The sequence below is a fragment of the Silurus meridionalis genome, chromosome 9 (genome assembly GCF_014805685.1).
Source record: "Silurus meridionalis isolate SWU-2019-XX chromosome 9, ASM1480568v1, whole genome shotgun sequence".
Lineage (NCBI taxonomy): Eukaryota > Metazoa > Chordata > Actinopteri > Siluriformes > Siluridae > Silurus > Silurus meridionalis.
This window is the reverse complement of record NC_060892.1, coordinates 18,580,329-18,604,245: the sequence shown is the minus strand read 5'-3', so window position 1 is coordinate 18,604,245 and position 23,917 is coordinate 18,580,329. Positions and strand designations below refer to the sequence as shown.

The 23,917-nt window shown below is 36.0% G+C and overlaps 1 protein-coding gene across 1 annotated transcript; it reads left to right on the top strand.

The window, feature by feature from the left end:
• The first annotated feature begins 1,196 nt into the window (after positions 1-1,196).
• mpv17l2 (MPV17 mitochondrial inner membrane protein like 2) lies at positions 1,197-8,139 on the top strand. The gene is made up of 5 exons (XM_046858478.1): positions 1,197-1,572; positions 2,385-2,546; positions 4,285-4,361; positions 4,562-4,690; positions 5,987-8,139. Exons 1-5 carry the CDS (start codon positions 1,389-1,391, stop codon positions 6,062-6,064), a joined length of 630 nt encoding a protein of 209 aa, XP_046714434.1. The 5' UTR covers positions 1,197-1,388; the 3' UTR covers positions 6,065-8,139.
• Positions 8,140-23,917: the final 15,778 nt, after the last annotated feature.

Sequence of the window (23,917 nt, the reverse complement as noted above, 5' to 3'; positions counted from 1 at the left end):
GTCTAATAACTAGCATTTTAGACGACATGAAGACAGCATTAGTGGCTTGGGTTTGATTGCGCTGTTCTCTAAAATGCGAAATGCATATTCAAATATTTGGCTCAATCCCATCTAATCCCATGGTACATATGGTTAACACTGTGAAACTGCTGAATTTCCCCACTCATTACTTAGATCCTATCTGAAAATAGCTCCTGATCTCATTAATCCTGTCATATAATAACCATTATATCATTAAATATGTAGAGAGACATTATAAATCAAGATTGAAATTGATTTTTTTTTTGCTAATCTTGAAGCATAGTGTGTAACATTAGTAAAATTTATTCAATAAAACATATTAGTGCATTGTTTAATTTAGTGTTGAAATTGCTCAGCAAAACAAACTGGAGTTTCAGAGCGCTTTTGTCGCAGAGCCTGAGCAACACGAATTGAACGCTTTAACACAAACAATTTATATTCGATTTTGTACATTGCATTCATTTAATATTTGATTCACAACTATAAAATACAATGTAAAATACAATGACTTCATTCCTTTTCTGATGTAATATCAAAAGCAGCAGAAAGGAAAAGAGAGGAAAAGCAGTGTGGCAGTGTGGGGCAGAGTGAGCAAAGCAGAGAAAAAGCAGTGTGGGCAGAGTGAGCAAAGCAGAGGGGGGCAAGGTGGGGTGAAGTGGGGCAAAGCAAAGGGAAAGCATTGTGGGTGGAGTGGGCCGGAGTGAGCAAAGCAGAGGGAAGGCAGTGTGGGGTGGAGTGGGTCAAAAAAAGGGAGAGCATAGTGGGGCAGTGTGGGGAAAATTAGGGTGGGGTAAAGTGCTGCAGGGGCAGAGTGGGGTTCTTCTGCAATAAGTGTTTGAAGATTTTGTTTACAGCATAAATTTGTAAGAAAAGGACACGTGTGGGACTCTAATTTCCTGCCACTTTCTTGTTGCATTTAAAAAAGAACACAGTGATTTATATCAACTTTTCTACAGATGGAATTTTGAGCTGATGATCAGTTAGTTTGCACCTGTGTTGTTCACGAATCCAAGAAGTCAAAGTATATATATCAAAGTAAAAAAATGTCAAGAAACTTTAAAGTTAACTAACATTAACTGGATACATTTAACAAAACCTCATTTGTGACGCTTTTATTATTATACAGTGATTCTTTACATGTTGCTTTTATTTTGAAATCCTGATTAAAGAATACGGAAGACTACCGGTTCCTGTTAGTGTTACGAGCCGTTCATGAACACATGTCAGGTTACCGGATCGGTTTGTTCCTACAGAGTTCCTGTTGTGTTTTGTGGTTTATGTTATATAAGCAGGTGGATTTGTTGTAGGGGTTTTGTTTTTTTATTGTAAATGATTCTAAATTCCCCGGACACAAAAGGTGAGTCCTGATGGCTCAGACTAAAAGCCTGCTTGTGCGGATCTCTTTCTACTGGAAGCCGCTGTTTTCAGGGAGATTTCTGATCGTGACTAATGTAGTGAGCAGTGGAGGGATGCTCGCTCTGGGGGACTGCATTCAGCAGACCAGGGAGAAGAGACAGGACCCTGAGAAGATCCGAGACTGGAAGCGTACAGGTCTCACCTCTCACACACTAACCACGTTACTTTACTGCTGCGAGGACACAACATCTGGCTGTTGTACACATATGTTCATATATTTTTATATTTCATTACTCGGCTTTATGTACATCTCTGTGTTGAGAAATCTTTTTGAAAAAAAGTCGCCGGGGTAAATGTCGCCCTTGGAGGAGGGGCAGGGCAATGATGACGTCACGAACAAATTTACATGTTAATTAAAATGCGCCGTGCATATTTGCATATCAAAATACAAGTAATCCCCCGCTTTACCCGGTTCGAGTCACGCGCCACATAACTAAGTTGTTTCTCTAATTTTCCGATCTCTCTTTCGGATAGCACGATAGACCAAAAACTTATTGAGTTACAATAACGACATTCATTAATAAAAATACAATGATTAATTAAAAAATGAAGTAAAATGTTAATACAGTACAGTACTGTATACATAAAATAGCTTTTTTGGTGTTGTGTCTGTTTATCGTGGTTTTATGTTTATCACAGGCGGTTTTGCAACGTAACCACCGCGATAAACGGGGAATTACTGTACAACTTGCCTGAAAAGTTAATAAAATAAAATACAGCAGATAAATTAGAAAAATAACTTTTTTTAAAAATAACCGGAATATGAGGCGTCAGGTTTTTTTATTTAATATTTTTTATAACAGTATGTTTTCTGTTATAAAAAATAACTGACGCCTCATATTCCGGTTATAAATAAAAAAAAAAAAAAAAGCAATGATTTTAATAGTGTTTTCAATTTTCAGATGTATTTGTAATTGAAAAAATTTCTGGTCCTCCTCTCCTTCTAGGGCGCATGTTTGCAGTCGGATGTACCATGGGCCCGTTTTTGCACTACTGGTATCAGTGGTTGGACAGGACTTATACTGGAAAAGTTTTAAAGACTGTTGCCAAGAAAGTTCTGATCGATCAGATTGTTGCCTCACCACTTTTTGGAGTGTGGTACTTCATGGGTATGGACCATTTTTTTTGTTAATCCTGCAATTATGCATGCTACTTATGTAACTATATCTAACATAACCATGTTTATTTATTCAATGAAATAAGACTTTTACTTAGCATTAATAGGGATACACTGATACTGATTCTGCTATCGGGTAGTGTTAAAATTCTTCCTCATCAAAATTCAACACCATGTGTTAGTATGAATGATAAGGAACATACTTCATGATCACTGAGAGTAGAGGTTATAGAGGTAATAGTGGAATTTACTCATACTGATTGCTAGGTTGGATCGTACTTGCCGATAACCAAATTATGGATAGCTATTTAAATGGATACTGGATAAAATAAATAAATAACATTTAATGTAAAATAGTACTGAACATTATTACAGTACTGAATCATGAAAACATGCTAAATGGAATATAAATATATTAATTATATAAATAAATATAGAGGAAAATAAAAGACATGCATTCGAACTGAAACAAGTAGTAACACACCAAATAAATAACAGTTTCATAAATTTTTTTTTAATAAAAACGCTTCAAATAAACAGCATGTTTTATCAGTGATTTGCCTCTAGAGCAAACCTGTATAACGCAACCCAGAAAAACTATCCAAAAATGTTTTTTTCCAATAGTTCCTGCGATCAACTATTGGTGCCAAGTAATCGCACACCTCTAATTGATAGTAATCAAAGCAAAACCTGTATGCGCTGTGAGTGTCCTCTGTGAAAAAATATAAAGGTATAAAATCTTAACACATCTTAAAAAGTGTGAGAGCAGTTTAGGGTTGCGAGCACTGAGACACGCACAGGTCCTTTTTCCAGTCTTTTCACTCACCTTGTCAGCTATAATGCAAAACCTTATTCTCTTTTTCAACTACCTTCACTGATTCACTAATATGGTTTCTTTTAAATATCATTACATTGTTAATACGCTGCCTGCCTGAAAAAAGTTACAAACTCGAAGCCTTTTGCGTATTCGCCATGGCATCGTTTTGATAATCTTATTCAATGTCGCACCATTTATTTCCAGAGTTGTATTAATTTCTTGCAAGGAACTTGAATGTTTTGATGATGAAAGAGTCAAACAATTGTCTAAAGTTTTATTCAGATCACAAAGATGCGGAGTAGGAGGTTAAATCTGGTCTCTGTCCAATTAAGGGCTTTTACCTATTTGAATTTTTTATTTATTTTTGGCCAGGCAGTAAATAAAACCCAGCACTTAATGTAACAATGGCGAAATAAAATTTTTTGCCATGCCCCCAACTAAACTTTCTTTCGGCTTCTCCCGCTACGGGTCCCCACAGCGGATCCTCCGCATGTTTGATTTGGCACATGTTTTTACGCTGGATGCCCTTCCTAACGCAACCCTCCCCATTTATTCAGGCTTGGGACCGGCACTAAGAGTGGCTGGGGTTAGTCTCCTGACCGGGGATTGAACCCGGGGCCGCAGCGGTGAGAGCGCCGCATCCTAACCACTAGACCACTAGGGGACCTTTGCCATGCCCCCCAACTGCTTAACATAATTTAGCTATCACTATCCATCAGCATTAAAGAGCATCATACAAAATACATATTGCCATATTCGGTCTGAAAAGTGCACCCCTACAATCTATATTATTTTGGTTTACATTATACTGCAGCAAGAGGTGTTTGTTATTTTTATATATATTTATAAGAAAAGCTAAGATATACCCATAAATGTAAAAAGAATTAATTATAATAATTTTGTGTGTGTTAAGGTATGGGTGTAATGGAGGGTCAGGGTGTGTTAAAAGGCTGCACAGAGTTTAAAGAGAAATTCTGGGAGTTCTATAAGGTAAGATTTACAAATGAACATCTGCAATAATTTTGGATGTTACACATTCTATTCTTCTAGAGATTGTAGAAAACATTGCATTAACAACAGTGTAATTGAGTGCAAGTGAATTCCTAATAATGTCTACTTTTTTGGTATACCAAAAGAGAGAAGCAGGCATTTTTTTTATATATATAAATTTCATCATTCCTTCCCATCAGGCGGACTGGTGTGTTTGGCCGACCGCACAGATGTTCAACTTCTACTTCTTGCCAGCTAAGTTCCGTGTGTTGTACGTGAATACAATCACACTGGGCTGGGACACCTACCTGTCATATCTCAAGCACAGGGTGAGCTTTCATAAGGTCAAATATGATTGACAAGTTTTGTTTTAATCTTTATAAATGTGCTTCAATGCTTTTTGTGTTGGACATTTCAGCAACATCGCCGATATTCATTCATCGCAGTGTTGCTTTTATACTACAGTTCAGTATAAATAAGAAATTTATTCTTGAAAATCTTGAAATTTTAGACAGAATATTGCTGAATGATCTTATATATATGTATATATATTGTGGGGGAAATAATTATTTGATCCCCTGTGTAAATCTACCCCTTACAATGAACAGTCCAGAATTTTTGTTGTAGGTTTATTTTAAGAGAGAGAGACAGAATAAAAAAAAAAATTCATAAAACAAAAATTTTATAGAAAGGTTATAAATTAATTTGTATTTGATCAAGTAAAATACGTATATGACCCTGTACCAAATTAGCAAGAATTCTGATTCCCACAGACCCAAATTATTCCTGTCCCTTTAGGAAAGCACTCCTGATATCAACTCATGTGTAAAAGACACCAGTCACAAAATCAACCTCATCTATTCAAACCTCTCCAACATATATATATATATATATATATATATATATATATATATATATATATATATATATATATATATATATATATATATGAAATAAAAAAATATATATTATTATTTATTACTCCCTATAAAAAGTTCATTTTTTAAAATATGCAACATATTAGGTAGATAACGGTATGAAGATTTACTTTGCCTCTTTGTTAAACTTGCCAAATGTGTTCTTTGCTAGTTGGGTGTTTTTTTTTTTTGTTTTTTTTTTTTAGACCTTTGCAGTCTGCTAACATCACCTTTCCTGTTCTCTATCTTACATAAGTTCTTTATCAGAGCCAAACATGCAAAATTTGACAATTTGAATATTCCTGGTTACTTCAGTGTCATAATTTGTCAAAAATAATAGAAAAAAGATTTCAGTATAAACTGTATAAAACTCTGTATAAACATTTGAATGGTAGTGTACATGTATACTTTTTTGTCTTTTTAGCTATTCCATCCAGCAACATTTTCCCAATCAAGCTGGCAAAAAACGAATGTAACACACTAATTATTCGCATTTTTTTTTGTTTGGTCCCCTGATTGGTACGGATGACATAACAAGTTAGTTGCACCTGTTGGAAATAATATTTTCCAGCTGTTTTCTAAAAAGTGAATGTTTTTCCTTTGGATTTATTTTACCTTTCAGGGCTTTCATGATCTTTTTTCACCTTCAATACTATCTGAATTTTTGTCCTCTATAATTTGGTATTTTTATTATTTTCTTTTTAACAGGTAGACCATCCCATCGATGAATTGGTGCCAGAGGACTCATCAATATCTCCTCCCTCAGCTAAATCACTGGATGCTTAACTATAGTCACATGTTATTTCACCTAAATTTTCAAATTTTAGATAGATAGACCTGTAACTTAATTACTCAAATCATTCACATTAAAGCATCAGCTTAACATCTGTTCCACACTGACTCACTCTATACCTACACACGTTCACATTCTCACCAGTGAAGATAATTCCAGCTTTTTTCAATGTCATTTGGTGCAGTTTGCTAATAACACACTCACTGTCCACTTTATTAGAATCACCAATCTACTACTGGGCAAAATTCCCTTTGCTTGTAAACCTCTCAAATTCCTTTGAGGTTTGGTCCATGCTGACATCACTGTATTATTTGATTGGTGCAGGTTTTACACATGCACTTCTCGTTCAATCACGTCCCAGTTTGAGTTAACTTTGTGATATTCTTCTGCTGGAAGAAACCATTGAAATCTGACAATGACCATAAAGGTATGTACACAGTCAGCAACAATAAGTGGGCACAGGGTGTTTCAAGAAAACATTCCCAACAACATGACACCATGCTGTTAACAAGGCAAATTGTGTCCAAGGATTCATGCTGCTGATGTCAAATCATAACCTTACCATCTGCAGCAGAAGCTATGCTTGGTCAAAATAGATGAAGCATTTCAATGTTTTGACTGTCCAGTTTGTTACAGCTTGAAATTCATGTTGTGGACAAACAGGGGTGGAACTCAATGTGGTTCCAAAAATTATTTTGTCTAAATGACAGTTTTGCCTAATTTACTCACCAAAGATTTAGAGCAATAATTCTTTGATATTTACAGTATATGTGAAGTAAAGACCTGGTGTTTGGTATTCCTGGGATATGACTGAGGTGTCATTAGTTGTTCGTCAGCTAGCAAAATGAGATTAAAGTAAAATGATAGTAAATTAGGAATGATCTTACTTCAAAGCTGGTTAGATATTATTGTGCCAAAGTAAATCAGCAGTACTGTGTTCCAGACTCACTGTATACTTCACAGTATGTATAAAGTGAAACTGTATTAAGGAACTGTACTCAGCTTCCTGAACACTCCACCAATTGCAACTTTTCATGCAAATCTTTGCTACTTTGCGTTTCTAATAGTTATGCATTAATTACTAATGACAAAAATCGTTTTTTGAATTGTTAGTGTTAACTATTTTTGAAGACTTGTGCAAAATCATTTATCTTAATTTCTTGCTGGCCTACTCTTTCACAAAGGACTTCAGTATGGTTACAATTTTTGTAAGAGGAGATACTCTTTACTGTTATGTGTTATTAAGAAAACATTCATGCAAGTGCCTATGAGCCAATCATGTGGCAGCAGCACAAAGTCCTGCAGATACAGGTCATGAGCTTCAGTTAATACTTACATCAAACTTCAGAATGGGGCAAAATGTGACCAGTGTTTTGTTTAGTTGTGTGTACTGAGATGATTTCCTGCTCTCCTTGGGTGTATAGACTGGTTGGTTGAGGAACTGTAGCCTTCCTGTCAACTTTCTTGCTGGATCACTATTCTGACTCAACTCTTAAAATGCTAAAAGTCACCAGAGAATAATAATCAGAGACGTGACTATTTTTTATTTTAATTGACTTGATGTGAATGTTCCCCAAAGCTTCTGCCTTAAATCTGCACGATTTTATACACTGCACTGCAGTCACGTGATTGTCTGAGTGGATTTCAGAAATGAGTAGAAGTCCGGCTGTTCAGAATAAAGTGTAAATTATGTTTTTTTTGTTTTGTTTTGTTTTTGTAAGGTTTTTAAGTGATTTGTTCAATTACCTGTTTCTAGTCAGTGGAATAACTGTTTTCCCTCATCTCTTTGTCATATATGTTTAAAATATGTTTGTTATAATACCAGTTATGATGGAACATGCTATGTATGTACAAAGTATATACAGCTAATTCTGCAGACAAATAAGTCATTTATTGACCTCAAATTCCTTGTGGGTTTTTATTTATTTTTGGATGTGGATCGGTTGCTTTATAAAATTAGTCTGTATTTTTTTTTTTATTTAATAATGGTGAAAGCTGAGCTTTCCCAGAGATTTAAAAAAATGTTTATTAGAAATGTATTTGAACAAATAAATCTCATAATATAAAATGTCATTAAATAATTTTTACTCTTGAATTATATGAACTTTAATGTTGTGTGAAATGCCATTTGTCATCACTACACACACTGCACACAATATATATGTTATATATGCATACGTTAACTAGTTTTGTAATTAACATAATTATTTAGGTGGGGGAATTAATTCCTGTTAGCTGAAGCACAATACTGGTTTTTATTTTTTTAAATTGATGTTTTTTTATTTAATCCTAATAGTCGTTTTCTTTTCAAATATATGGTTCTACTGGCCTTTGAACCCAGAACCTTCTTTGTCTAAAGCATACATGATGACCACTACACTATGGAACCAGGTAGGGGACCCTATTGGTCCAGCTAGCAGGATATGGTTACTTCATATATATATAGGAGAATGCTGAGAATGGCGCTACCAGGAAGGAGGAAAAGAGGAAGGCCAAGGAGGAGGTTCATGGATATGGTGAGGGAAGACATGCAGGTAGTTGGTGTGTGAGTGAGATCTATCGCTCGGTGGTCATAAGCCCACTGTGTGTGGTCTTCTGAAGAAGCCGCATTTTACTCAGTAATGTCAGCAACAGTAATAAACTCGTATGCATCGCTAAAACTATTATTGGCAAAACCTGGAGCCTTTTGTGTCAGTGGAGTTTGTAAGTTTAATTTATATCTTTCCTCTGAGATTTTCAGAGAGATGTTTCTATTTATGCACATTAGACATGAATTTTCTCAGCACCAGGTTCCATACTGTAGTGGTCATCACAGCTGGTTTACATGTAGATGGCCCTGGGTTTGACCCCCAGTCGAGCCATTCACTGGAGCTTCTAGTTCTGTAATGCTTTTTGTCCATTGCTGCTTCAAGCTCAATGAAGAAACATACCAACATGTTTATTTATTTGCAGAATTGAGTAAAAGATTTTGGCAATATCTTAGCTTTCTTAACATAACTGGTGACAAACATTTCCCACTGGGGTTGAACCCAGGACCTTCTGCATGTAAAGCAGATGTGATGACTACTACCTTATGGAACCACATGGTCATCTAAACAGCAGAAATGGGCAGAAATAACAATTCACGTAATATGTTTCAGATTGCAACTATACAGTTTTGAGAAAATTGTTCCCCATTAAGCTTCCCAGCAACAGGTTCCATAGTGTAGCGGTCATCACATCATCTTTGGTTCTGACCCTCAGTGGAATTTAATTTTGGAATGCTTTTTTGTCCGTTGCTGTTACAGGGCCCATGCACGTGATGCACATCAGGTGAGGGTCCCTGCCTGAGATGGTTGCTCCATATGACGAAGGACACTGGTGGGATGCAACCTCCCTGAACTCATTTAAAACTGGATGTGCTGAGAGAGCTTGATGTAGTCAGTCATGGGAATAAAGCGCGAAACACATTGTAAGTGGGGGACAGACTGGTCGACCTGTCAAGACAGATGTGCTGTCATAGGAGCTTCCGTAGTTGGTCATGCCCAAAGTGATTGCTGTAATGAATCACAAAGCGAAGTTAGAAAAAGAAACTCATTTGAATTGTTGGGCAAAATCTGGGGACATTTGAGTCAGTGAGTCTTCTGAAATAAATTATCATTGTTCCACTGGGATTTTGAGAGATGTTCCTATTTATGCACATAGGACATCAGCTTTCTGACTAACAGGTTCTGTAGTATAGCAGTTATCAAGTCTGTTTTACACGCAGGAGGTCTTGGGTTTTGACGCCCAATGCAACTATCCTCTTGAACCTTTTATTTTAATTTGCTGCTACCAGGATATGGTTACTTTATATTTACTTACGTTTTTATTTTTTTAAGAAAATAAGTCATGGTTCAGTCATAAAAACCTGGAGCTTAACACGCTCAAAACAGTGACTTTTGAGTCAGTGAGTTTTCTAAGTTTAATAAATATTTTTTCACTGAGATTTTAAAAGAGATATTTCTATTTATGCACATTGGACATTAGCCCTCTCAGCTGCAGGTTCCATAGTGTAGTGGTCATCACGTCTGCTTTACACGCAGAAGGTCCTGGGTTCAACCCCTGGTGGAGCCATGCGTTTGAGCCGCTATTTTTACTTTTGTAATTTTTTTTTCCATTGCTGTTACAAGCACAACAGCAACTGTTTATTTATTTACAGGATTGAGTAATAATTTGTGACAAAAATATAAACCTTATTCAGGTTTGCCAGCTGTATGGTTCCACTGGGTGTCAAACCCAGGACCTTCTGTGTGTAAAGCAGACATGATGACCACTACACTATGGAGCCACAAGGGGTCCACTATAGCATAAATGATGCATAAATAACGATTCGGGCCAAATTTTTTTCAGATTGCAACTATACACTTTTGGAAAACTTGTTCCCAACGTACCCTCAGCTTTCCGTTCTCGGTTGACAGGAATTTAAGTGCTTTTCAAATAATGTAGTACATGATTAATTCATTAATATAAGGAAGATTAATCCTTATCATTGATCCTTATATTGTGGCTAAGAGGAGCTAGTCCAAAAAGCTGGAAAATCAGTTTTCAGGCAACTATCCTGCTTCATTGTAGAATGGCCTGAGAGACATAGTGCAGTCATTAAATCCTGGCGCTTAACACGCTCAAAACAGTGGAGATGCGTGTGACATTTGAGTCAGTAAATTTTCTAATAAATCTTTTTTCAATTGAAAGTTGAAACATCAACCTTTTTAACTACAGGTTCCATAATGTAGTCATCACGTCTACTTTACACACAGAAGGTCCTAGGTTCAACCCCCAGTGGAGCCATGCGTTTGAGCCACTATTTTTACTTTTGTAATATTTTTTGTCCATTGCTGTTACAAGCACAATGCAGAAACACCCACATTTTATAAATATATATTTATTTGCAGAATTGAGTAAAAAATTGTGGGAATATTTTAGTTTTCTAAATGGTGACAAAAAAATTAACCTCATTCATGTTTGACAGCTGCATGATTCCACTGGGGGTTGATCCCACAACCATCTGTGTGTAAAAAAAGACGTAATGACCACTACACTATCAAATCATACTGTCAACTAAACAGCATAAATGAGCAGAAATATTGATTCAGGTAAAAACTGTCCATATTGCAACTATACAGTTTTGGGAAACTTATTCCCAACATACCTCAGCTTTCTGTTTTTGATTGACAGGATTACAAGTTCTTTAGTCTACTTTAGTGCAGTGGTCCCCAACCCCGGGCCACGGACAATTGGTACCAGTCCATACAGAAACAATACATAACTTACATTATATTCGTTTTATTTATCAACTGATTCTGAACAATGTTTTATTTTGGAAAATTACCAAATTCTCTCCACCATATTTGTCTATGACTCACTCTTGATGCATGTCAAGATGCTTGCCTCGGTCACATGTCTTACCTCCATCCCTACCTTCTTAAAGGGGCTGCTCTGGCTGGTAACACATAATACATTACCGCTATATTGAAACCCCCAAGCTAGCAAAATTTACAAAAAAAAAAAACAACACAGTGGATTCAATCTCAGGACTGTGCTCCCTAAATTTCACCAGAATGTGGACTTTGCAACCCGCTTTGCAGGACTGGAATGCACTGACTGGCACATGTTTAGGGAGGCAGCAACCAACAGCGATTTTCTTAAACTTGGAGGAGTGCACATGATCAGTGACCAGCTACATCGGCAAGTGCATCGATGATGTGACCCTCTCCAAGACCATCACCACATGCTCCAACCAGAAGCCATGGATAACCGCCAAGGTGCATGCGCTACTAAAATTTAGAGACTCCGCCTTCAAGATGGCCTTAAATACAGCGAGGGCCAAACCAAATAGTGTATAGTAGTATAGTGGTCCTCACATTTTTACACACAGAAGGTCCTGGGTTCAACCTCCAGTGGAACAATGCAAACATGAATGAGGTTTATTTACAAAAAATCACCAGTTATGTTAAGAAAGCTAATATTTTCCCACATATTTTTACTCAATTCTGCAAATTAATAAACAGTTTTGAATGTTACTTCATTGCGCTTGTAACTGCAATGGACAAAAAGCATTACAGAAGTAGAATCAGAGCCTTAAAGGCATGGCTTCACTGGTGGTCAAACACAGGACCTCCTGTGTGTAAAGATATACCTTTATACCTTTATAAGATATACCTTTATTCATCCCACAGTGGGAAAATTTCTTAATTTAAAGCAGATGTGAAGACCGCTTCAATATGGAACCTGCTGCTGAGAAAGTTTAGGTCCAGTGTGCATAAATAGAAACATCTCTCTATTTTTAGAGATGTTTATTTCAAAATCTCAGAGGAAAAATATAAATTAAACCTATAATTTAAAATTATTTAAAAACTCACTGCCCAATAACAGTTTTACCCATGCAAAAAGTAAAATGCCGCTTCCTCAGAAGACCACACACAGTAGGCTCATGACAACTTAGTGATAGCTCTCCAGCATCTTAATGGAAAAAATAAATAAATAAATAAATAAATAAATAAACAGATTCCATCGTATAGTGATTTATCACTTCTGCTTTACTCTGCAGGAGATCCTGTGTTTGACTCCCAGTGGAACTATGTATACATTAATCTTTACTGCAATTTGAATCTCGTACCCCGATTGACCAACAAACTTACAGGGAATTGTTTTTATGAAGTTTTATGTTTAAATAATGAAATTTATGAAACAAATCATAATCATTAATAATGAAATTAAGTAAAATGTTCATACAGTACAGTACTGTATACATAAAATAGCATTTGTGGTAGGGCTGTGCAATTAATCGCAATCGCAAAAAAATCGCGATTTAAGCACATGCGATTTCTAAACCGCATAAGGCTGCGATTTTATCTATTAATTTATTTATATTTTTATTCAGAATACGTTCTTGTGCGCATGTTTTTAAGACGTTAACTAATCAGAGCTCACGCAGCGCACGACGAAGCTGAGCGGAAAAACCAAATCGGCGAGCAGGAGGAAAGAACATAAAATATGGATGCAGGTCAAAATAAAAATGATTTGGTGTCAAAGAGAAATTCAACGTCAGTCGTTTGGGAGTATTTTGGATTCAGGAGAGAGGATGTCACAGAGCAAGGTAATTTGCAAGACTTGTGGAATGATTATTCCAACGAAACGGAGCAATACTACAAATCTGTTCCAACACTTAAAACAGCGCCATAAAAAACTGCATGATCAATGCATGTCGACAAAGTCCATCGAAACAAACAAAAGCACACATCAAAGCCAGCCTGAACAGATTGAACAAGTATACATTGTTCAAGCATTTGCAAGCGCCATGTTTTATGAGAAAGGATCAAAACGGCACAAAGAAATTACCGACGCAGTCACCTATTATATATGCAAAGATATGATGCCTGCGCACATCTTCAGTAAAGACGGCTTCCAAAGACTAATACAAACACTAGACAAAAGATACCAGCTGCCATCTCGCACTCATTTCACACGATTTGCTATTCCCGAAATGTATGAGAAATGTAAGGCGGGCGTTGAATACGAGCTCAAGCAGGTGAAATACTACGCCACGACCACAGATATGGTGGACATGCTGGTTTTTCTTGCAAAAAACCTTTAAGAGAGCAATCTGTTTTTTGGTTTTGATTTCTGTTAGTTTTTATTTATTGTTATGACTGGAGTTGAGGTTAGTTCATCTTAATTTATTTCATGTCTGTTTTTAAGACAATTTATTACAGTTTTGTTTATCAAGCAGTTAGTACTACTGTACAGTTATTAAATGTGTGCACTAAAAAAACAGTTTTGAAGTTTATTTATTATGACTGGAATTTAGTTTAGTTAATCTTAATTTATTTTATGTTGTCTGTTTTAAAGACAATTTTACTACAGTTTTGTTTATTAAACTATTAATACTGTTATTTTATATAATTTATAAATGTTTTGTTATGCACTTCTTGTGCACTGAATACATTTAGAAAAAGCATGTTTAAAAAAGTTTGAAAAAGCAAAAACAATTGTCAAAATCGCGAAGAAAATCGCAATCGCAATATTCATTCAGAAAATCGCAATATGATTATTTTGTCCGTATTGCACAGCCCTAATTTGTGGTGTGGTGTACATTTATCGCGTTTTTTCATTTACTGCGGGCAGTTTTGGAATGTAACCACCACGATAAATGGGGGATTACTGTAAAACAAATATTATGTAAGAGTGTGTTTCTTATTTTTATAAAAACCTTTGTGTGGTTGTGATCACCTCTGCTTCACATGCTGGTTCCATAGTGTAGTGGTCAAAACGATTTTCAGAGCCCTTTTTCTCACTCTGAATGTATACAGTTCTTGAAAATTGGACAGGGGGACACCAATGATCCTGTCAGCTGTCTAAACTGTCCTCGTTAGTGTTTTGATGTCTGATTTTGTAGCTGAGCCAAACCAGACAGTCATTAAAGTGCACAGAACAGACTCGATGATTAGAGATGTGTGAGCAACTCCTGTGGCAGGTTGAACTTCCTAAGCTGGTGAAGGAAGTACATCCTCTGTTAAGCCTTTTTAACAATGGAGTCAATGTGATTGTCCCACTACATGCCCTGAGAGATGGTGGTGCCCAAAATAGTGAGTGGGGAAGTGCGGCGGATTTCTCCTAAAATCCACAATCATCTTCACTGTTTTGAGCGTGTTAAGCTCCAGGTTTTTATGACTGCACCATGTCTCTCAGGTCTTTCTTCACTGAAGCAGGGCCGTTGGCTGAAAACTGATTTTACAGCTTTTTAGAGTCGCTCCTCTTAGCCACTCTACGAGGATCGATGATGATGATTAATCTTCCTCTTATTAATAAATTAATCATGTACTGCAGTATTTAAAAATACCTTGTACTTTAAATCCTGTAAACTGAACAGAAAGCTAAGCGTACAAGCTTTACAAAACTGGATAGTTGCAATCTGGAAAAATGTTGCCTGAATAGGTATTTCTGCTCATTTATGCTGTTGAGGCTTGAAATAATAATGATTTCTTAATCATTATAAAGAATGCTAAAAGTAATTAAGTACTTCTGTCTATCTCAAACCCACTAGGGGGTTCCACAGTGTAGTGGTCATCATGTCTGCTTTGCATGAGAAGAATAACTAATAAAACCACATGTTTATGAAACATAATTGAAAAGAGTTAAGGTTGTATGTTTGTCATGAGTAATGGTGATAATTTATTTGCGCAGGGTTACAAATAAATTCAGCTGTAAAAACAAAGTTTTATGAACAACAATTACTGAATGAAAGGTCAGGGCTTCAAACCCCAGTATCACCAAGCTGCCACTCTTAGCTGCCACCAGGGGCGCTATGTCATGGCTCATCCTTCTGAGCAAGATGGGATATGCAAAGAAAGAATTTCACTCTGCTGTAATGTATATGTGACAAATAACAGCTATCCTTATTCTTATTATACAAAAAACCCACAACAAACATATAAAGTTCAATGCCTACAGTGGAACAAAAAAAAAAGATAAACATAAAAAAGTACTAAGACTTAAAAAAAAAAAACATGAACATTAGCAGTATCCTATTAGCTAGATACACATAGAGTCCCTTCACAGCTGGTTTTATAGTGTAGTAATCACATGTACTTTGTACATAGAAGGTCCTGGGTTTAACCATATATAGCCAACGCATTACACAGTGAAATGAAACAATGTTCCTCCTGAACCCTGGTGCTACATACAACAACAATCACAGAAAACACAGGGTTAAGGACTAGTGAGTGTATTTGCCCAATAAAGTGCACCGTAGGCAACCTGGTACAAACAGTGCAAGACAACACGAGACAGTGTAAGACAAATACACAAAATACAAAATAGCGCCTGTAAACCTGTTGTATATTTCACACTGTGGTGTGTAAAAGACGTAAAGTGAACAGTAACAAAAAAATGTAAACAAAATGTTGTGCAAAAGAGCAATAGCAGCAAATTCAGAAAAGATGTGCAAAAACAGCATGTAAACAGTGTATGGTAATGAAGTGATGTTATGTGAGTGGTACTGAAGCCATGGATGTGTGAAAAGGACTTGAACACAAAGTTAGAGTAAGAAGAATTCTTTGTTCTTACAATTTGATCTTGGATTTACAACTGCAAATAGTGTACATAAAAATAATCATCTTTTGATAGTGACAAACACATTTCTATAACCTTTTTTGATAATGTATCTCAAATGCATGGTTTTGCTGAAGATCAAACCTAGAAGAGCTTGCAAGCTAAGCAGACATGATGACTACTACACTATGGAACCTCACATTAGCTAAGAAATCCTTCATTACGAGAGAAAATCTTGTTAATCTTGTTAGAAAATGTTAAAACGATAATTTCAAGATATTCCCTTGATTAGTTAATTGTATCCATAAATATGTATGTATTATTTTACTGGTTAGCCTCTGCATTGGAGAACAGAGAACTGGTGGATAACTTTATAAAGTGGTAATATAAACCAGACCAATGGAGGCGGATTTTAGAAGAACAAGAACGGTGACCTTCTCCATAAATATCAGGAGAGAGGAGATTTTAGGATTTTCACGATTTTTACCTATTAATGAACAGAATCCTAAAACATACATGCACATTTAATTGACACATGAGCCATTGCAGTAGTAGTCACCATACCTGCTTTACATGCAAAAGGTCACTTTCATTTTCTTTTATTGCTTTGTTTCTCAAATGCATGATCCCTCTGGGGGCCAAACCACTGAACCTTCTGCATGCAATACCCTAATAATGCTAATGTTCATGAGGTTTTATTAAACAATCTTAGTGGCAACATATAGCTGACCTTAATATTTTATGTTGAGCAAATTGTAGAATACTGCTCATTAATTAGGGAAAATCTTAAAAATGCTGAAATGGCAGGTCATGAAGTCTTGTTACTAATTTGTGGCAAGGGTATAACTGTTCATGTTAAACATGTTAAGTTCTACTGGGGCTTGCTCTTTTAACATCACACTTATAAAGCAGAGGTGATTGCCACTACACTATGGAAACAAAGACAAAAGCTTGTAAGTAAATAAACATATATTCATACATACATACATACATACATACATACATACATACATACATACACTATATTTCCAAAAGTATTGGGTCACCTAGTCATAAATATGGTATGTGATTTTTGAGCATTGTATTCCACATTTAGTCCTAATTTATTCCTATAATTCCCTCCACTCTTCCGGAAAGCAGTTCCACTAGATTTTGTAAGAGAAAATGATAAGGACAACGATGATCGAAATGAAGAAGTTTATAACAGTAAAGCAGTGACAAAATACATGAAGCACTTTGGGTTCATCGGAGTCAAAAAGAAACCAGAGCAAACTCTGCCCAGATATTTGATATTGTTCTTACCTTTGAAGTGTAGACAGGATTTAGCTTTTAAATGTAAATTAAATGTAGGAAATGAGTAAAGGAAAACATAGCTGAGTGATTGAGCCGGAGGTCACTGTTTGTGGATATTTGTGTTCATCAGCCACAAGGGTATTATTATAGGGGAGGAGATCTGGGGTCCAGTCAGCGTTCCAATTCACCTTAAAGGTGTTCAGTAGGGATTAGATCTGAGCTCTATAGCAGGCACCTTAAGATCATCCGCTTCAAAGCATGTAAACCATATCTTCAAGGAGCTGACTTTGTGCACAGGGGCATTGCCATGCTGGTTTGGGTCTCCAAGGATAAGTGAATGCAAAGTTTTCACTGCTTCATACTTTGGTGTTTTCACAATTTTCCCTCACTAATTAACAGTATCCTATTTGTTTGCATGTAGAGCAATACTGTATGTAAGATGGAAGCAGTATGATCATGATTACCAAATGATCATGGTTAATTTAATGATAGAAAATTACCTTTAAAAAATAAATGCAAATAAAATGTACATTTAAATGCAAGATTTATTTGTTTAAATGCATTTTCAATGACAATCATTTAATTTGACCAATTACTTGTTGTTAGGGCCATTTTCCCACAGGATTGTATATATAATGCAAGGCATACATTTATCATCATAAATAACTACAGTTAGGCAATTGGGATTAGCTCATTTTTTTTAATCTCAACCCTACTCCAACACAGGCCACTCAGGTGCTTGTTCAACACTGGAACTCGCTCCTGGCAGGACTGCCTTTTCAAGACATTCAACTTCTGCAGCTGATCAACCTTCTTTATGCAAGGTTTTCCCACACCATCCTACTGCTACACTCCATCCACTGGTCTACTTTAGATGCCTGCATCAGATTTAAAACACTGGTACTTGCCTACTAAGCAGACCAGCACCTCATTACCCCACAGCTTTTACAGTATGTCTCTTCTATGTTCTCGCACCTACAGTGGTGTGAAAAAGTTTCTGCTGCTGAAAGAGGTTTTTTTTTTTTTTTTAGACAAATTGAAGTTCAGGCATTCAATGGAAGTTCGTTCCACCACCTACAGTGTGCACACATATTGTAATTTACTGTTATTTAATGAGAGGAAATCTTGATACTTGATATCTTTTAATATTTTCTTCATTAATAAAGGCTTTGTTATGACGTGTGGTTCCATAGTTTGGTTATTCTCAGTCCTGCTTTACATGCAGAAAGTCCAGGGTTCAATCCAGGAGACAGTAGACAAGCTGACAGCCAGTGTCTCACTCTGTAAAAGTGGTTGGATTGTATTAAAGGCATTTTCCTGATTTCTATACATTAGTTTTCTAATTATCCTACACAATGTATGCAAATTTATATCAAATAGTTGTATCCATAGTGTAGTGATCATACAGTACTAAAGTAAGATTATGTATTTGTCACCAGTAGGGTATACTGGTGACAATAACTATGCTAGCTGGATTCACATTCCACAATAGAACACTTATCTTTGCTTCCATAGTCATCACATATCTGCTTTACATTCAATCCCCAGCGGAACCACATGGTTCCTACATGGATAATTGTATATTTTGCCAATAAATGTAGTCCATGAACAAACTGCTCACTGGCATTCTCAAGAATTTCACTAACGTTAACATTGAAGATTCAGCTGAACCATTAAGTTTCCAGTTCCATAGTGCTGTAGTTATGACGTTATCTCCTGTGGAACCATACATTTGAGTAACAAAACAAAAACATTTATTTTCCAGTAAAAAGAAGAAACAAAATTCAGGCTGTGCCTCATCAGGCAGGATTTTGCATGAATAATCATTATCGTATGACGTACGCATGTTTAACTTCAAACTTTAAGCAACTGGTTTCATAGTGTATCAATCATCATGTTTGCTATACACACAGAAAGCATTGAGTAAACACAACAAAAAATGGGTATGTTTGTGTGTTTGTCACCAGTAAGGGTGAATATTGGAGCAGAGATATTGAACTGAAACTGCTGCAGGTTTTCTTGTAGTTTAGCAACCACTGAAAGGTCACTGCGTCATCATGATAGGTATGATCCATGTTTTTGAAGAATTCAGATGAATTCAATTGTTGCTCTTTCTCTCTACTCACATATTCTTGCTTTTAGAGAAATGCTGCAACCTGCTCAGTGTGGAAGGTGTTAGCTGAATGCAACTTGTTCTCTATGAATATTAACTTAATTGGGAATAAATTATATAGATACAAGTGCTTTTACTTTTGCATCTTTAATTCTGTCAACCATCCCCTTGTCACCTTTGACCAAAGCTCATGTGGTTCCATAGTCTAGTGGTTGTCACATCTCTCCCAAAAGCAGAAGCTCCTGGTCTTGACCTCCAGTGGAACCATGCTATGAAGACGTATAAAAAAAGACAGCAATGCTTATGTTTTTTAAAAGGTTGATCAGTTACACTTGTTTGTAAATTCTTCTTTTTTTTTACAATGGAATTATATTAAATTGAATTGTTTATAAAAATGAAAAAAAAACTCTTTGAGAAACAAATAACCTTCTTCTTCTTCTTCTTCTTTTGGCTGCTTTTGTTAGGGGTCGCCACAGTGCACCATTTAACTCCATACCACCCTGTCCGTTACATCTGCCTCTTTCAAACCAACTACTTGCATGCCTTCCCTCACCACATCCATAAACCTCCTAGTTGGCCTTCTAGTATGGAGACAGATGATCTGCTGTGGCGACCCCTAAAGGTAGCAGCCGAAAGAAGAAGAAGAAGTTAATTACTTTCACTATATACTTTACACTCACTTGACAGGTGTCAGGTATTTTTAAGATTTTCCCTGCATTAATCAACAGTATCTTACATATTAGACACATATTATATTTAACTAGCAACTTTGAGCAACTTCTTCCATAGTCTAGCGTCCATCATAACTGCTTTAGTCCAACTCTTTTTTTTTAATTGATGCAATTCAATCAGAAAGACACTTAAGCGAAAAAGACAATAGAACAGTGGTTGAATAGGCCATCAACAAGAAATTGGTCTTCCTCTTTCTAAGTTATACATATAAACACAATTATGAATGTGAGCATCAAAAACAAGACAAAGAGAAAAAAATATATATATATATATATATATATATATATATATATATATATATATATATATATATATATATATAAAACTGAAAATAAATAAATAAATAAATAAATAAAATAAAATAAAAAAAAGATTTGCACCTAAGTACATAGTAAGTACACTTAAGTACCTAAGTACACACCTAAGTAACACTCTCAAAGAAATATGTTTTCCCTCCTCTTCTCCCTATCTCTCAAGAAGTCAGGGGCAAGGGAAAGAGCTCAAGAAGGCCAGACAAAGAGAACAGGATTTTCTCACTATCCTATCTCTAAACGTGTTTTCTTTTTTTCCTTCCCCTCCTTTCTTTACTCTTTATCCTCTTTCCTCTTTTTTTTAATTTTCCTTTCCTCATCCTCTCCTCCCCTTTCCTCTTCTTCCCCTTAATTCACCTATTTTTTCCTGTTCCTCTTCTTCTTAAATGTGATAAGAATGGTTGCCAGGTGGTGTAAAACCTTTCCGTAATACCAAGTATTGTAAATCTGATCTTTTCTATTTGAATAAACTGCGACAGGTCATGCATCCAATGAGAATAACTGGGTGGTTGAGGATTCTTCCAGTTCAGTAATATAAGCCTTTTTGCTACTATTAAACAAAAGGCGAGCATGTTTGACTGTGAGGATGACAAGAAGGGATTTGTGGGGTTGAGTCCAAATAATGCTACTAGGGGACATGGTTTAATATCTAAAATGAAATATTCAGAGATTGATTTAAAAATTGATGTCCAGAAAGAAGTCAAGGCTGGGCAAAGCCAAAAAGTATGATAAGAGTAGCCGGAGCCTGCCGACACCGATTACTAGTTGGATCCAAACCAATTAATTTTAGATAGTTTGTCCGTTGTCCAATACGCTCTATGCAACAACTTAAACTTTATTAACGAATGACGGGCACATATAGAGGAGGTATGTACACAACCAAGGGCCTTGGACTATTCCTCATCTGTGAAATAATTAATCTAAAACTCGATCAATCTCTTGTTTAGGAGGTGCATAAGAGAAAGGAAAAGACGTGTTTCTTGTAAAATCACGAACTTGAAGATATCGATAAAAATGAGTTTTAGGCAGGTTGAATTTTTCTGACAAGTAGGAAAAAGTGACAAATGTATTCTCCTGAAAAAGATCATTAATGTTTGCAATGCCCCTTCTAAACCACAATGCAAAGGATCTGTCTGAAATAGAGGGTAGAAAGGAAGGATTTTTATATATAGGAGACAGACCTGATGCTACCTGGAAACCAAAATGTTTTCTAAATTGTTTCCAGATTTGAAGGCTTTGCAGAACTAAAGGGTTGGATGTCTTCAACGCTAATGAAGAGCATAATAAAGCATGCAAAGGCACATGAGTACAGGAACTACATTCTATCCCAACCCATGCCGGAACCCACTGGCACAGTCCATAGTGTGACTGGCTCCATTAGAGAATACTATCATCACAACTGCTTTAAATGAAGTATTATGTATTTCAACTCCAAGATTTTAGACTGATTTTGTTTCTACAGCTTAGTAGCTTAAATATAATCATAACTACTCTACCCAAACTTACCTTTCTATAAATGTTGTATGTTTCACTGGGAACAAACTTACATGCGACCACTAAACTATGGGGTCAACCATTTATCAGGGCAAATTGAAAGAACAGAAATCAAGATTCATCAGACCAGGCCATTTTTTCAGTCTGTAATTATCAATTTTTTTGTAAAGTCTGTACCCACTGCAGCCTCAGCTTTCTGTTCTTGGTTCAAGTACAGGATCACATGTTTAATTAGTGAGGCAGGAGCTTTGCATCCATGTTAAATGTTAAACAGCTAGCCTTATTATTTGATTTTTATTGACTGTAAATACAGTACCAAACATTCTTTTTTATAACAACTGCTTTACTCACCTTTATTAATCATACCTGTATTTTGTTGCATTTCAAACATATATGGTTTTAAAAACCTTTGCTAACAGCATGTAGTTCTGTAGAATGGTGGGAATAACGTGTGTTTCACCTCCAGAAGGTCCTGGGTTTGATCCACTGAGTGTGATCTACTATCAGGGTAAGACACCGCTTGAAATTAGTGAATATATCTACAAATGGTTTCATGTCATCATTTACTAGATAAAAATCCAGCTACATTACTCACTGTTACTGTTGAGAAATACATGACCATATCTGTATTTTGTGGTGGTTTTGTGGTTCCCTAGTGTAGTGGTCATCGGTTCTGCTTTGCTTGCAGAAGGTTCTGGTTCCATTTTGTTTGTTCCTGTTTGTTTGTTTCCCCAATATATTGTCACACTAACCTGTTTTTGTGCAAACCAGATGTGATGACCACTAGACTATAGAATCTTTTTCAATTAAGTCCAACATAGAATGTGCATTCAAAAATCAGGATCCAGCTAACTTTGTAACACTTACTTTACCTTACCTTTCTTCAGTGCATAGTTTTACTGGGGATTGAACCCAGGACCTGCTGTATGAAAGCTAACATGAAGATAACTACAGTACATAATCAACTGCTAAATGCATTGGCAAAGCTAGAGCTATCAGTAGACTAAACATGAAGCTGTATGAGCCAGCAAATTGCTTCAGTGCATAGATATATTTCAGCATATTCAACGTCAGTGAACAGCATTCTAAATACTGTATGTACTGTATGGCCCTCCCCCTCATTAATCGGGTTCCTTAGTGTAGTGGTCATCATGTCTGCCTTACATGCAGAAGGCCCTTGGTTCAATCCCCAGTGTAGCCATCTTCCTGGTGTTTATGTGGTCACAACTATAATGTTTTTACAAGTAGGAGTGAGTAAATAAGCTGAGCTTAATCAGATTTCTACATATTTACAGATTCAAGATCAGAAAATTGTTAAAAAAAAAGACAAGTGAATTTATTTTATATAGAATTGTTTTTTTCCTTAGTTATTTGTTTGTTTCTTCAAAATATCTCACTGAGGGTTAAGGCAAGTACTATCTGTGTGTAAACCAGATGTGATCCTAAAAATAGGATCCAGCAACAATAACACTCACATGACCTCACATTTCTTTACTGCATGGTTTAATTTGGGATTAACTCCTGGGTAGAGTTACCATGAATATAATTATATTGCATATACAACAACAAAAGGCCCTTATAAGGCCAAACTCTCATTAGCCCCAGCCTGAAATCGCATGAGCCAGGGTAGTTCTTAATTTTATGGCTATATTTGAGGTTGGTTTAAAAGTAATGAACAACATTTTACAACATGTATGGCCCTTCCACTTTAACATGAATCATCATGTCTGCTTTGCATGCAGAAGTTTCTGGGTTCAACCATACAGTACATTTGAGAAATACTTTCACAAATATTGCAAGGTCACCTATAAGCTGCATTAGGTCCTGTTTGC